Raw genomic sequence first — 16,963 nt, 5'->3', positions numbered from 1 at the left:
GGGGCTCTGAGCTCTCCCTGGAGCCTTCTCTTCTCCAGGTGAGCACCCCCAGCTCTCTCAGCCTGGGTCCAGAGCAGAGGGGCTTCAATTCATTTCCCAGAGAGTTTTCAACATTTCTCAGGCCACATTTCATAGGAATTGGTAGTAACAGAAGCAAAATTTTTGCACTCGGGAGTAGAAAGGCCTCTTGTAGGCTGACAGTGAGAACTAAGCACTGAAAAGCTAAACCTGAAGTGCTCCAGTAGGAAGAAGACATAGGACCATTCCGTGGTGATCATTAAAAAAAAAAAATCATTTCAGGCTGATTTTTTTTTTTTCCATCTTGAAATGCTGCCTGAAGAACCTAAAATTAATTTAGCTATTAGAAGGAGCATGGAAACAAGATGGAAATAGAAGCTGGTCCACCAGTGTTACATGCTTGGCCTGTTCTCTCTGTTTGCTAGTGTTTGTCTTACATTTAACACACAAAAACAAGCAGCAATGAACTATCAGTGGACCATAACCCATGGCCCACTCTTTTCAAAGAACTTGAGGTCCAGAAGTCAACCTAGAGCTTCAATTACAAAGTAAAATGAAGGAGTTGATCACATTTTTCATTTTAATTGTTACTGGCAACTTAAATTTAACAGTCTAACAAAAAAACAAAAAAAACACCCCACAAACAAACCAAAAAGTATGAAAAAAAAGGTTGAGGTCTGCAGGTTGTCAGGCAAACACATGTCTTTTGCCAGAGAGGGCTATTTTAATAAAAATACCTTGGAGTAATTGTGTTTGGATTCATTTTCCATCTTGCATATTTCTTGGTCCAGATTCCAGCCAAACCTCTCTGAGAGGGCATCATCCCCATTTTCCCTTATTCTGTTCACTGCATCATCCATGGCTGAACCTCTTGTTTCCACAACAAGCCTCTGCTCTATGGCAGGGTAGTAGGCTCGAGGCTTCTGGTAACAGTGTTCACTTGTAATGTAAGATTCCTCCACAGAAGGAATTGTTGAGGGTTTCTCAACTGTCCCATTCCAAGTTCTATAACTTGCTGTATCCTCTTTGCAACAGTTTTCCTCAAAGTGAATGATGTGTTTTGTATGGATTTTTTCATCCACTGTGATGTGCTTCCATGGATGACACCAAAGCTTTAAGTCAGGGTGCTCTTTATTTCTGTTCAAACATAAAAAACAAACCATCCAGTTTAAATGCCAAAGTGACTAAGCAATAATTAAGAAAAATTAAGCCAAAAAGTGCTAAATGTTTGGATTAAGAAAAAACTTGAACATTAAGTTGCAAAAAGACACATACAACTTCTCACTAATGTTGGTCCTTCATGGAACATTTTGCTTTAATATGTGCAATTTACTAACAGCAAAGTTAATTTTAATTGGGATATTTTTAGTAAGGTATGGTACACCAACACTGTAGTAAGTAGTGCTCCACAGAGACCACAGTTCCTTTCACCTCCTCTTAGAAATATTCTTCTTTAACTGTCTTCAAATTGACTAATAGATTATTTATTTCAGCAGAAGGAGCAATTGTAGATATCAGATTATTACAGATGTAACAAACAAAAGATTTAGATTGAGGGTTGTAACTTATGCTCTTCCTTGTGCCAGGCAACAAACAGCAGTAAAAGGAGAGCAAAGCAGAATACTCTGCTGTCTCTAAAAGGGCTGGCAGCCCATCTGCTACAGGCTGTAGGAACACAGCAGAGCAAATCCTGACTCTGAAGTACCTGCAAGGAAGGGGGGGCTGCCCTCAAGCACCCTGCTCTGCTTCCTTGCAAAGGTGGATGGACTTACTCCATTCAGCTGATCCAGCTGTTCACTGAACCACTCAACAAAACAGGACTTTAGCAGTAACTGCTTCCTAACCCATCCTGCAGCAGCTCAGAGGAAACTAGAGTGAGTACAGCTGCCAAGGATATCAGCCTGGTGAACCATCCTGAAGGTATGTCTGGGAAAATGAAAGCCAGGTGTTCATTTACCAAAGCTTTCTGCTCCACCTCCACTCATCTGCTACACCTAAAGAAACTGTATTTTGCTCAGAACAGAGCAAGGGATAATTTTACAAAAGACAGAATGGTTTTTTTAAAAATTATACACCAGTTACCTAAGAATGAAAATTGAAATGCTAATACTTGAATAACCTTTCAACTCCTGCCTGCTGAAGGTTCATCCTCCCATGGCACTGCCAGGGTCACCTTGGGTCTTTCGCCACCTCCTTGAAACACTGAGCAACACCCTCCTAAATCACTTCAGGCACCTGTGAAATCATCTTCCCCCTATCTATTGATCTGCATCAACAATATTCTAATTCAGCAATTTTTCAAATCCCTTCTGATTTATATCATGATAAAGCAAACAGCAGCTGAAGCTTTTAACCAGATGATCCAAACAGGACTGCACCTCATCTTTAATTAAGCCAGGCCATCACACTGACTTCAGCATGGGAGAGAAAGGGAGCAAATCCTGCAGCAACCATCACAGACATGGCCGGTGCTCCTACTTCAGTACTATGTAAATCTCAATTCACAACTGGAAAGCCTGAAACTCAAGTGTCACTCTTTAACAAGAGGCTCAAGGAGTGGCCTTAAAATATTTATGTTTCAGTTTCTGAGAATGAAAGAGATTACTTACAGATCTAAAGGATCCCATAATGAAAAAATAAAACCCTGTGTTAAAATGGCTACTCTTGCTCTAAGCATTATTCTATGTCAGTGGACCTGCAACACCACAGATTAGGGGAAAGGATCTAAAAAAATGCCAAAATCACTTTGTTTTCCAAATAGCTGCTGCTGTGCAATTAATCAACTAAAAATTACAATTATGAAATTCAATAAATTTAAAACTGATGGATTTGAGTTAAAAATATCTTTTTTCAGTCATCAGAACCCAAGGATGACTTCAATAAGGAAAATACTCAGAAAAGTTGACTTGATAGAAAAAACCCTTTTATATAAATGTTATTTTCAGGATATGTAGTTGAAATGACCTTTGTTCAGAAATGAAGTGCTGCAGGTTGCTGAGGGTGCAACCAGTCTCCCACTGCACCAGAACAATATACTGTACCAAACAAAAAGATCTGGCTCCTCTTGGACAAGCTATGACCAGATTTCCTGGAATGGAGAAAGCAAGTGCTGCAAAAATGGTGCCATGGGTTATAAGCCTATACTGTTCTTACTTAAAATCCATTTGGGTGATTAAGGAAAAGCTGTCATTATTAGTTTTATTAGTTTAACCCTTTCTAAACACATTGTCCATTTACACCCAACCCACTTAAACAGTTTTCAAGCAGCCAAGTCCTTTCCCAAGATCACATTAGCAATTCAAACTACATTATAAATCCACAGAGCACCAATGCAAGCCTGAACTTCTGGTTATTTTTCTACTTGCAGTCTAATTCCCGAGGAGAACATGCCAGCTGGATTTTAAATAGTGCTTACTGTAAAATGCTCATCTTCAGCTGCAGCCCGTGCAGGACTTCGATCACTCGCTGTACATCACCAAGCAGCTGGTGAGTGGCCACTATCTTCTTGGCATTCTGGTGGGAATAATTTTCTTCCAAAAATGCTAAGCCATGCATGTGACCGTTACTTAACCACTCCTTTTCATACCAGTACTTTAAGCTGGACCTCTGACCTGAAGTGACAGTAATGAGTGAGTTAAAATGAAATGTTGACATTGCTGGTAGTAATTCTGATTGTCTCCAGGTACTGTAACAACTTATTTGTTCTTATCAACAGAACCAATGAAGATCCTCTAACAGCAGACATAACCCTGAAGAAATGGGGAACTTTTAAAGCAAGAAGCCAAAAGCCTCTGCCCAACTGTAAAACAATTCAGTCCCCAACTTCCACCAAAGGACATCCACAACCGGCAGTTACCCATGAGGCTGAGAAGTGAGAAAAGTGTGTTTTTAGCAGGATATCACACTGTCTAGTCTAACCATGGTTATGACAGAAGTAACAGGCTGAATTCAGCTCTCTGCAGACAGAAAATATGCAGAAATAGGCAATCAGCTTCCCAGTGGTCCTGCTTTTAGCAACAGCACGTGTTAGTAGAGTTGTGCAAAAGTACATTTTGAAGGAATCACAGATGAGGTTCCGATAGAAAACTTTAAAAAGTCAAGCTACTAATAATGATAATTCCATCTTAAGAGATATCAATATAATCTCTTGATATTGAATATCAACAACAGCTGAAATGAAACGGTGTTGAATGGGATAAATGCATCAATAGAAGTAACCTAAACTGCCAAACAAACAGTATTACAAGGAAAGACGCTTGCTAAATTGCAAACACACACAAAAACCTTCATGCTAAATACTTAACAAAAGCTCCCCCACAACCTGTAAAATGTACAGTTACTGGAGATGTTCTCAGGGGACAGCTCAGTACCCAGAGAAACAACCCCAGCAGCCGCTGCCTGTGTACAGCCCAGGCAGCAAACTCACAAAACCAGAGCTAAAACTGGAGCACAGACTGAGAACCAGAAGTGTAAAAAAGGTATCCAATATAAGCAGGTTAATATTGCCTAGAGGAGAAGATAAAAAGAAAAAAGGGAGTTACTATGCAGCAGAGTAAGACTGAGGCTGGCACTACACAGCAATCCATGGGTATTAAGGTGGCATCAGAAATCATGACAGGGCAAAAAATAATTTTGAAATCTGCACCAGCTCAACCTTCCAGGCAGATACATTGTGTCAAGCAGGAAGGTGAGCAAAGTTGTTGGTATGGTCAGAACCACATTGGAGACACTCCTAGGCACCTGCATTAGCCCTCCCTTATTAATTTCTGCATTAAAGAACCTGACATGTGACACAAAGTAGAGCTCAGTCCACAAGAATAAAGTGGTGATTTTGAGAACTTCATGGTCACTTGAACAACTGAGATGATGCACACCCTGAGATAAAAAGTGCTCCTTTTTGAAGTACATAACCTTGAGAGGAGACACTAGACCATATCCACAAGCAATTGTGATACATAATTACCTTGATCATATTTAAGGGTAAATGTTACCAAATCTCTTAAAAATCCCACCTGACTCAAAAAGATAGGAGTAACATCGCAGTTAGTAGAGTTTTAGACAAAATTACATGAAATTTGCCTTTATATCTAATAGAAGGAGCAGTGCTGTTAGAAGCCCCAGCAGTTCAGACTGGGGAAGCTCCTAAGCAAGAGTTTGCTGAATAGCCATGCCCAGTTTTAAATGGCACTTCTCTGCAGATTCATACAGTCTATTAGCTCACTTCAAGCTGAAAACAGAGTCATGAAAAGCCATCTTTGCAGTCAAAAAGTTGGGCATGTTCTCCTTTTACAAGATAGAGGTGAAAATGAGGCCCTCTCCAATGTGAATTTCAGAATCTTTAAATGAACTTAACGATTTATTAATCAAACAAAGCTGTAAATAAGTTTCTGCACAAAAGCACTCATATTCAAGTGAGATGACACAATTTCTGTTTGCATGTTCATTTTAGTTGCATTTAAAACTACCTTCAGCTGACAAAGCAAAATATCTTTAACAGAATTAAAATCCTAGAAGCAAGGTAGTCTAAAAAACAAATATACTGCTGTCTCTGTAGTAAAAGTTGAAAGTTTAAGTGTAGCATGACTTCATTGCTGAGAGTACAAACAACAGCAGTAAACACACTACACAAACCTATAAGTACAAAAGAGGTGGTAGCTTTCAGCAGCCAAAGCCCTGAGATTACAATCTAAATACATATAAAAACTAAAAAGGTCTTTTCATCAGGTGAGCAGATCCATTTTCTTGCCATTTATAACCAGAGACTCAACCCCAAACCTCATCCATTTTCACTTTTAGCAAGGCTTTTTAGGTAGAAACACAGAAAATATTCCCCTAAGTGTAATTTTAACTGCTGTGTAAGATGGACTAAGACATTTAAAAATATCTGCTAAGGAGGAGAAAACATATTGCTGAAACAACTCTGACTGTGCTAGCCCAGTTTAATACCAATATATAGGTTACTCTGTGTATGTTGGTTTTGCACAGCCTGGTTTTGGGTAGAGGGGAGCAGAGGAGCTGCTGGAAGCTTTCACCATGTCTGGCAGAGCCAATCCCTGATGGCTCTGAGGATGGACATGCTGCTGGCCAAAGCTGGGCCAATGAGAGAGGTTGGTAACACCTCTGTGATAACAGATTTAAAAAGAAAGTCAAAACAAAGACACATAGTTTTTTCTTTTAGTCCAAGAAGAGGAGGACGTGAGAATATGTGAGGGAAACAACATGGAGACACCAGGGTCAGTGGAGAAGAAGAGGGAGGAGATGCTTCAGGTGCCAGAGCTGAGATTGCTCTGCAGGCCATGGTGAGGACCATGGTGAAGCAGCTGTGCCCCTGCAGCCCATGGGGATCCATGGGGGATGCTGAGATCCATGGGGATGCAGAGATTCCCCCACAGCCCATGGGGATCCATGGGGGATGCAGAGATTACCCCACAGCCTATGGGGATCCATGGGGGATGCAGAGATCTATGGGGATGCAGAGATTCCCCCACAGCCCATGAGGGAGGGGCCCATGCCAGAGGAGGTGGATGCCTGGAGGAGGCTGTGATCCAGTGGATCCAGAGCTGCTGGAGAGAGAGGGTCCCTGCTTTCAGCAGCCTGTCCTTGGAGGGCTGCAGCCCATGGACAAGTGACCCATGCTGCAGCAGTTTTGGGAGGACTGCTGCTCATGAGTGGACCCACGTTGGAGAGGGGAGAACTGTCAGAGAACTGTCTCACATGGGAGGGACCCCACTGTCTCACAGGGCAAGTGGAAGAAAATTTCCCTCAAGTGATGAACTGACCAAACACCCCTGGGCTGTCAGTGGAAAGGAGGGAGGGGGTTTGAAGGAAGAAAAGGTGTTTAAAAGGGCTCATTTTATTTCTCATTATCCTCCTCTGATTTTGTCAGTAATAATCTCACTTTGTATCCCTAAGTTGAGCGTGTTTTGCCCTAGAATTATTTCTCTCGGTCCTTAACTCATGAACCCTTTGTTAAATTTTTCTCTCTTCTGTCCAGCTGTGGGAAGAGAGGGTGAGTGGCTTTTGTGAGTGCCTGGCATCAGGCCAGTGCTAAACCACAACAGCAGGTAATGCAGTCAACAACAAGAGCCACTGCTGAAGAGAGCCAGGAGCCTTGTGGTGACTTTTAAAAAACACATAATCCTGATTTTCTGGGGGAGAGCTGCAGCCACATCCCCTAAAATGTGACCATGGAGAGTCTTTGATTGAGCTTGCTGAGTGTTTTCTACAATCATTTGCCATAGTCAGATAGTAGAATCCTTACTACAGCAAATATGTGACAGATAGTCATCACAGTGAAAACATTCTTTTCCATTCCTGTCCTTTTTTAACTCCATAATACTGACTCGTGGACATTCACATAAATTAAACATTCTGAAACTGAAACTTACCTACAGAGACAGACACAAGTAGGGGAAAAAATAGTGTAATTTTTCAGAGAGATAGATATAGATAAACTAGCACATTTACTACATATATTACATATTTACCACATATACTACATAACAAGGGTCTGTAACCTTAAATTTCTGTACCTGGAGGATCTTGGCAAATATAGCAGGTATATTTCTCAGGTATATTATCTTCCAATAAGCCCATACAGACTCCATGCTGCCAGCACAGACATTCTTCACACTGTTCAAAGTCAAGAAGTGTACATTAATAGAAATAAGGCTAGAGGAGCTCAATACCATTATGTCAAGTAAGAAACACAGGATCCACATATTTTAAGACAAAAAGGTCTATTAATATCCACACCCCACCTTCCACTTACAAGCAAATACATTACAGAATCAGACTATAATAAAATGTGAGCCCTCTCCCCACGTATTTTTCATGTATGTTTCTGGAGAATGACAATTAAAAAGTGGAAGCAGGGATCCTGAAAGGTAAAAAAAAAAAAAAAATAAAAAAATCACAAGATGCATGTGCACATAACCAGGATAGGCAATAGAGCAATTAAGCTTTTTTTTACCAAAACAAATGAATTTTTCTGAATTCAAAAGCTTCCCCCTCAAACAGTAAACATTTTATTCATTTCAAAGGTAGCCCTACTAACACAAACCTGCCATGCAGACGTAGTTGCAGTAGCTTTAAGAGCTTCCAATATCCTTTCAAGGCAGGACAATCATACTGGCATATAATTTGGATCTCTTCAGCACAGTAACACTATTTAAAATGCAATCACTGTTCTTAAAGACACACTGTTCTAGAGCACGAAAGAAAAACTATTCATGTTTTGTCATTTTCTCCCCCTATCAGTATTTTAATGAGACAAAATGTTGATTGTAAACTGCAGATCACTGAAACATGGAACAAAACCCACATATGAATATTAAGTCAATTCTGATAGGAAATTGATGTCAGTTAAAAATCACTATTCTACCAAGCAGTGAGACAACAGATCATCTAACCTTTATTTCTCAGAGCATAAACCAAAAGCAGAAATGTTGTCAATGCTGGTACAGGACTGCAATATGTGCTAAACCAAACCCAATCAGTAACTGCAAGGAATCTCACATGTTGCTCTTCACTGACCTACAAAGATGCCAACTTGCTCAATATTTTATCTGTGTCCAACACCACTTCAATTAATGCTCTTAGCTCCTGCCCTCCCTCAAGCTAGAAGGGACAGAAAAGGACAAGCAGACTTCACTGCATTAAATGAGTGGTCTAGGTGTGGAGGAAAGAGAAGCTCCTGGAATGCAGAATGTTAAAAACTACAAGATAATATTGGCTTTCACATTTATGTATCAGTTTTTGCATGCTGGTATTGACCACAAATATTTGGATCTAGTACAATGTGTAACCCTGTTTAGTTGATCATTAGTATAATACCATGTATTAGTTTAAGTATGTACTGTATAGTTTATAGAAATAGTGCTGCAATTAATGTGCTGTATCATAGGCCTAAGCAACACCATGAAATGTTAAAATACTTCTATGTAACTGAAAGAATGGTGGGAAGCAATTATGTTGGCTCCCACATCTGCTAACTGACCTCTCCCACAGAGAATATAATGGTGACAAAAACCAGAGCAGAGAACAGTAGAATAAATAAAACACATCAACCTGATTCACAGGATGTCATGCAGATAAGTTAGTATGAAGAAAACAAACAAGAGTTCCTGAAACATCAAAAGCTCACAAGAATGTCTGAATAATGTAGAAGCACATGAATATGAATGTAACAGTATATAGGCAATACTGTTCAAATTTACTGGTGTGCTTTTTGGTCAATTGACAAGGGCACCCCACTGCTGGTTAATTTTTGTTTTTGTCTGTTTTATCCCTTACTAAACTTTAAAAAATCCCAAATGGCAGATCTCATTTTTCACAAAGAATGTAAAAGGTTAGAGAGAAACAGATATCTGAAGGATGGGACCAACAATGTTTTGCTTTCCAAAATGGGTTAATAAGCAGTTAGGAGATATTTTCAAAAAAAGGTAGAGACAATCCTCCTTTCACAAATTAGAGGAAGAGAAAGGTTTTCTAAAACAAAGAAAAGAGATTAATAGAAATAAACTGTGTGCTAAACATAAGAAGGGAGAGCCTGGATCTAGTTACCCTGCATCCTATAAATCACACCATACTGCACAAGGCTGCACTCAGGGATTTTCCAGGCAATTTTGCCCAGAACTCCAGTGAAGCATCTGCCCTGGGTTACAAGTGGATTTGTAACCAAACTATGCATTCTACTCCATACATTACTCCTGATGAACTGTTAATGGTGGCTAGTTTGCAGGAGCTGCACACCCAACAGGGTTCCAGGCTGTAGTCTGAGTTGAAGCCAGTTTTGGATCGTTGCATTTACTGTAGTCTTTCTATTAAACTGTAACTCTGACCTGGAATATCTCTCAAGGTATTGTGTGGAGTTCATTTCTCCTTTCAAACCAGCACAAGCATCCCAACTTCTTACAATTTTACCCAACTGATATTTAAATACCTAGTCCTTCAGGGCACAAGCCTGTTCTTTAATATGCAGGTTTTACTGCACACTGTGGCTGCCAGGCTACAGGATACTGCTCTGGAACTTACCACTGGGAAGCTACTCCCTGCCCAGGTGATGGTAGGAAGGTTCAAAGCATGCCAAGCAGGAGATTTACAAGAGAAAAAAAAAAATACAGCATTGTGCAGAAAGTACTCAAATTGAAATTCAAGTCACAAAAGAAATAACCAAACTCAAAAGGCATGTATTTAAAACAGCTTTTCACCTTCCAGAACAAAAATATCTCATGTCTATTTACATCCATCATTTCTGAGGCCATCAAATCTAGCCCCAGAATTTTCTGCATCATACACCAATTCACCAATGTTTAGGTATAAAAACTAAAAAGAAGGGACAATGACAGTCTGTCTGGACTTCTTTGGGTCTCACCACAAAAACTGAGTGCTGTGCCCCCAGAGGGACACAGGGCAATGTTATACTGCTGCTTTACACCAGGTCCATAAGTGAAGTTTAGTAACCTTCCAACAGGGTTACAGGGACTTGGACAAAACAGCACTAACCAACAAGACACTATTTTTCTGTACTTTTTCCAGATTTAACTTCTACTAACGAAAGCAGATACTTCTATAAATGCAAACTCAGAGTTCTGCATCCTGGTGCAATGAATGATATCCTTAATACACTAATTGCCCAAGACAATTCAAGGCAAGTACAGGTCAAAGAAAATTTTTTATAAAAATCTTCTGAATGTGGATGCAAATAATTATTTTAGGTACCAAAGGAACAAACTACCATTAAACATTTAATTAAACCTTAATGGTATCCAATCTTTCATGGACAAAAAGGTGCTGATGTGTATAAAATTAACATTTTCCTGCATTATTTACAAATTTGGCACATCCATGGCAATGAAAACAGTTAAAAAAAACCAACAAAAACTTAGCATTCTCCCTCTTGTAAGAGAGGGGATATATGTATACTTTGAGGAATGAACCTCCAGTCAGATCCATGAAGAAACTGCCCTGGCTCCTCATTCCAGTATCAAGATCAGTACACAGCAAACCTAAGCAGGTACCCCAGTTGCCAGCATATTTCCTATTACCTAAATCCCTAAATGAAGAATGCAGGTGCTCCTAACACTGCTGATCTGCATCTCTTTTCCAGAGAGAATAACCTACTCCCCCAGTCAATTTCTTTCACAAAACAGTTCAAGTGTTTAAAAGTTTTCAATATGCTAAAAAACCCACCCAAACTAGTTCAATCTTAGAAGCAGCCCATGAGACTTCAAAGGAAAGGCATCTATGGGCTGTGTCCTGAGCCAGCTGACATCCTGTAATCCTAACCTAGTGTTGAACTTACTTTTGCCATTTATACTCCAGGCTATTTCTTTGTGGTTTTCTGTGAGCCATCCCCTCAGAGGCATTTATCCACCCTCTTTAGTCACCAGTCAGACTCCTTCTTTCTCCCATCCAGTCTAGAGCTATTTACTTAAACTTTACCACTGCCCATCACTCCACCCAGCCCTACTAATTCATAGGGTACCTTTTGCCCTGCATTGTCAGGATCCAACACTAGAACAAAGGAGTGGTGAGTTCACTTTGCACAAAGAGAAAAAGCATCATACCTTTCACAGCAAGGCTCCATAAAAGAGCATGAAAACTCAAAGAAAGTTAATTAGAGCAAAAAATTACGAAGAAATTGAATTGATCTTTTTGATGTCACCTCTTGAAATTAATAGGAACTGTGTAGGATGTTTCAAAGCAGCTATGTAGAGGAATAATTTCCTGATAATTTACAAACATCTCAAAAAGTAAACAGGCAGGTAACTTCCAAGGAGGTTTTTATCAACAGTTATAAGCAGGAGAGATAATACTAGTCTTTCCAAGATTTCTGTGGAGCTGATTTAAAAAGAGCAGATACATGTGGAATAGACACATGGCCTTAGTCAGATTAAGAACTTTGAATCTGCAGACTAGTGCAGAATGGACAAATGCAGTTCTGCTTTCAAGCAAAACACTCAAGTTTGTTGATTTTTTTTTTCCTCTCCAGTCTCGAGAATTTTATGTTTACACAAGGGCAGAGGAACAGGAGGTACACTAACATCTCATGGCAATGCTCTGAACAGCCTCTAAATTAGGGGGAATCTAAAAAGTCACTGATTTCAAATATGCATTCTCAGAATCAAGGAAGTCTTCTATTTCTAGAAAAATTCACAAATGACAAACCAACCATTTACAACTTGGAGTGAATTCTCCCTTTTTCCTTCAATTAAAAATCTGAAACCATGCTCCATTACCATGAAGCAAAAGTTAACTACCCTAGCAGCTACCTGACAGATGACCTCAAAAAATGTTATTATTTTGGAAAACAATACCTCATGTCATGTACAAAAGCGAAGTTTCTCTGCTGACACCTTGCACTGCATTTACTGAAATGTACATTTACCCTCCCCCTCATACCTGAATCATGAAGTCATTTTCTTCTTTTACTTCACAAACACACCGAACAATCTCAAAATCACTTTCTTCAACTTCTTCATCAGGGTTGGTGGTTACATCAACATCCTGACTGCAGTCATCATCACTCCAAGGCAAGCTATCCATAGATGACTCACTCAGGGTGTCATCCTCTGTACAAGAAGTATTTATATAAAATCCTGAGTAATTACAAAAAAAGGTCCCTCAAAACCTCATCCAAAGTATGCAGACATACATTCCTGAAAGTTCACATTTAAGGAATAACATTATTTTAACAGTATACTGAAGGCTGTTACATACTGGTTTTACAGTCTCAATAATGGGTCCTTCAAAATATTCCAACTTAACAGCTTCTGTCATTACAACTGTATTGTCAACATACAGTGTCTCAAACCAAAGCACAAAGTCCCTTCAGACAAAACTATAACCAACAAAACCAGGCTTGCACATTCAAATAGGATTCATGCTGGTTGCTGCAATTTGTATAGAACTGTGACTTGGCACTTCTAGTGCTCTCAAAATGAGGCAAGAGGGCTCTGTTTTGTGAGCCATTCAATCCCATGAAGTGATGTTTCCATGACAGAAATACTGAGTCCAACACAGAATTTGATCCTGCTTCAGAAATTACTATTTTCTTTTAGTCTTCTGCTCAGGATGCACTTATAAACTCAAAGGCAGTGCACTGCACAAGGTATTCTTTCAGAACACATCCACACTACTTAGTTAAAGCATTAGTACATCCTAGATTGAATAAAACTGCCAAGGAAATTTTTACTGAACAGTCTGCTAAATGTGGAATCTTACCTCAGTAATAGTAAAGCAATGTCTGCATCTTTCTTGGGGATAAAATGGGAGGGTCAGAAAAAGAAGATGAGGTATTTTAATTATCTGAATATAATTTAGTGAGTTAAAGGGGAATGAAATGTAAAAATTTCAGTCTTAAGTAAGACAGTGGGTCTCACTACAGAGGCTGTAACTACTTTCATAATTTAGCTCATAGAATGCAAAAATTGAACCACCAGTCTGAGGCATAAACTATATCTTTTGGAGAAACATCTGTTGTCAAATTAAAAGGGATAAGAAACCAACACAATAGCTTATTTTCATGTTTAGAAGTTCTATTCCACCTCTGAACTAGGATACTCTTTCCTAAAATACTGTGGGAGTGGCAGGTTAGGCACACTACACTTCTATGTTACACAGAAGTTTCACTTTTATTTACACCAGATCTTGATCATCTAGGTACAAGTTCTGCAGATGCAAAAAACAACGAACCAGTTCTGAAAAGGATTAAATAAAATAATTTCCTGTATTTTCCATCACTTTCAATATCTATGAACTGATGAAAAGAAGTCTGAGCAACTGATGGCCAAGTTACTAAACTGTACATCCTACGGCTGATATACTCCAGAAACACAACTGCTCACACTTGCAAAACATGTTTCAAGACATTACCACCATCTGCACTTCAGTAGCTTTTAATGTTTCCTGTCTGACCTCTGAAGGGGAATTTAACTGAAGTTAATAACAAAGTTATGCAAAAAAAAAAAAATATCAAATGGTTCTCAACACTGTATCTGTACAAAAACTAATTTAAGGTTCTTGTATATAATCAAGTTGTCATACACTTTCTATTTCCTTCAAATCTGAGTTTTAAGAACAAGAGAAAAACAAAATGTTTATCTTTTTTATTGGACCAGTCTGTACCAGTAAATAGTAACAAGGACCAAGATACTAAGAATTATGAAAGCTGGTACACAGCAGCAAGATTTTTATGGGTTCTGTATGAAGTCCTATGAAGACACCAATAAACAGCTACTCAAGAGCTTCTCATCATGAAGCTCAGAAAGTCATTATCATCATATATCATTCTGTATCTATACAACTACACATCACCACAGCTAATGGTCTCCCAAACATAACAAGCTTGCAAAGCACCCATTTTTAACTCTGAGTTGTTACTTTGAAGGAATCTTTGGAAATATGAAAAATTTAATTAAGTTGGAACATAGTTATTTAAAGAGTTAATAAGGCACTGAAAAAATCCTGCAAAATGAGGTCGATTTCTGAAATAAGGGCAACAGTCTTGAAGTGTATATGAAAGTAAAGTCAAAGTAAAAAGCAGCAACATCAAGCTCTGGCAAATGAGCTGGGTCCAATCTTGTCAAGAAGGAGGAAGAAAATACAGTCCTGAGTAAGAACAGCCAAATTTACACAATAAGAATCAGTTTTCAAGTATGTTAGTGCTGCTCATATATTTACTGGTAATGAAAGACAGAACAAGAAAGCCATAGAGGAGTCAGCTCACCATTTGCTTTTGATTTTCCTTTGTGCTGTCCAGAATCAGTGCAGTGCAGCAGAGTACTCGAGTGAGCAGATGATTTATTTGAAGAATTAGATTTTGTAACAATTGATTTTTCTGGTGGAAGCTCTTGTGAGGTATCTGTGTTCTCCCCAGTGCCTGAATACCCTGTAAAATTGTAGTAAATGTCATTAAAAATCTCTGGTCAAAAGAAGCTGGCAGAAGAGACAGCACCTGCCCACAGCAGGAATGTACAGTCACTGAGCCAGTTCCCAGTATGCTGGAGCTCTGGGACTGCATGATGCTGCTGCAACATGTGCAAGCTTTCCAGAGGCAAAGAAAGGACTGGCTGAACCAGACAATTTTATGCTGCTCAGTGACAGTTTACTGCTGACAGAAGTGAGAAAGGCCTAAGTGACCAGCCTTTCCAGGCCAACTACTGCATAGGCTGAGTAGGTGAACAAATGCTTTTGCTTTACAGGCACTTCCACACAAGCACCACTAGCTGGAGATCTCCCTCTCATCTCACTGTGCTACACACATTCCTGAATCCCACAGACTTCAAAGTGCACAGAAAGCACTTGATTTCCTAGTCTGTGTATGGAACAGAATTCACAGGTGGACAAACCCAGATTAAGAGCATGTGAAGAAAACACCTTGAATGGTTTTTCTGTGAGGTCTACACTGGCTATCAATCAGGGCTGACTGAAGCTACAAGCAGCACTCTCCAGTTACTTGGAAAAAATCTTCACAGTTCCTGGACTGAATTACCATAAGATCAACATCAAAAAAAGGCATTCAACATCATAAAACCCATGGACAGACTGACAAGCAGCTAGGGACTACTGGTGCATAAATCTAAAATTATATTTTACACTTTATCATTATACTTGTGGGCACAATACTATCAGAAACCCATTAAAATGATTTGTTTCAGTACAATTCTTAGTCACTTGGTCTATGGTTCTTCCTATCCATAGCTTGACAGATTGCCCTATTCATGGCAACAATCAGAAAAGATATTTTCTACCTCAGAAACTCCTCCTTAGGGGCATCTAGTTTCACAAATTATGCCTAGCAGATTGAAGTATGCTGCATCCACATCAACAGCAGAGAAAGTTGTCCCACTTGATCCTTAAATGTTTCACTGAAGACTTTTTCCAGAATTCACTTTCAGCAGTGAAGAATCCATTACCTCTAACATCTGGATCTCTACTTCAGGTTCAAAGCTTGAAGTGGCCCAAGGAAAGCATTCCCAGGCCTCCAAAGATGAAATCAACAGAGGAGACACGTTGCTACTACAGCTGCTCTAATGTAGTGCAACAGCATGTTATGAGACATGACAGAGGGACACAGACTGAGTATAGACTTGAAATGGGGTTTGCATTTAATCTCTCTCACAAAAAAAAAAAGGAAATTAAAGCTGTGACAGTTTTAAAGAGGCTCATTGTTACAGCTCCCTCCCCCTCAAGGGAAGGTGTAAGAAATAACAAGGTTACCAGCAGAAAAGAGGACTCAGTGTTTCCAAACTGCAGCATCCATAAAACAGCCCCAGAACCTACCTGAGAACAGCCTGCACACAGCCATCTACACCCTCTTAACTGGCAAAGGAAAAAAGGAAAAATGGAAAAAAGTAAAAGCCTGACTTTTTAGACTGACATTCCTTTAGGAGTGACATCTATTCTGTACCATTACAAGTACTACTATCCAACATTAATGAACCTTTACCAGAAAATAGATTATCTTGCCAATCACAATTTAAAATTGATAACTTAATAAAACAGAAGCCAAGTGAAAAAAGAAGTCTGAATTGTAATGCTTGCTCTTAAGTGATATGAAGCGAATTTTCTGAGGTAACAAAACAATATAATGAAGCCAGTTTCATCTACAGAAGAAAAATGAAGTTTACCAGGCTTAGACCTCTTTTTCTTTTTTTTCTTTTTCTTTGACTTGGATCTTCCATAGTCTTTGGATTTTTTTTCCTTCTTCTCATGTCCTTTAACAGCTGAAATTAGACAAAGTTCCAAATTAGTTTAAAAATATATATATATATACACCTTTACTCTGCTTCCTAATTTTCTTAAAAACCTCCACAGTTTCTTTGGACAATCAAGGCCAGTTTGCCAAAAAAACCAAACAAAAACAAAGAAGAAAAACCAAAACAACCCCCAAACCATGAAAAACAAGAAGAAAACTTTTTTGTAAAAAATCCCCTGCTCT

At 39.1% G+C, this 16,963-nt stretch overlaps 1 protein-coding gene across 2 annotated transcripts in view; it reads right to left on the bottom strand.

Moving 5' to 3' along the window:
• The window catches only part of PHF20 (PHD finger protein 20), a 75,662-nt gene that overhangs the window by 5,249 nt on the left and 53,450 nt on the right, over positions 1 to 16,963 (bottom strand). Inside the window, exons 12-17 of one of the 2 annotated variants that reach the window (XM_079321805.1) lie at positions 16,653 to 16,748; positions 14,750 to 14,911; positions 12,424 to 12,620; positions 7,551 to 7,650; positions 3,434 to 3,629; positions 756 to 1,155 (exon numbers count right to left, since the gene is read on the bottom strand). In XM_079321805.1, coding sequence (XP_079177931.1) covers positions 756 to 1,155; positions 3,434 to 3,629; positions 7,551 to 7,650; positions 12,424 to 12,620; positions 14,750 to 14,911; positions 16,653 to 16,748 — 1,151 coding nt within the window. The remainder of the gene's footprint in view (positions 1 to 755; positions 1,156 to 3,433; positions 3,630 to 7,550; positions 7,651 to 12,423; positions 12,621 to 14,749; positions 14,912 to 16,652; positions 16,749 to 16,963) is intronic. The other variant, XM_079321804.1, reaches the window with a different exon arrangement.

The sequence above is a fragment of the Erithacus rubecula genome (genome assembly GCF_903797595.1).
Source record: "Erithacus rubecula genome assembly, chromosome: 18".
Classification (NCBI taxonomy): domain Eukaryota; kingdom Metazoa; phylum Chordata; class Aves; order Passeriformes; family Muscicapidae; genus Erithacus; species Erithacus rubecula.
The sequence above is the reverse complement of the archived record's forward strand: the minus strand, read 5'-3'. Positions and strand labels throughout refer to the sequence as shown.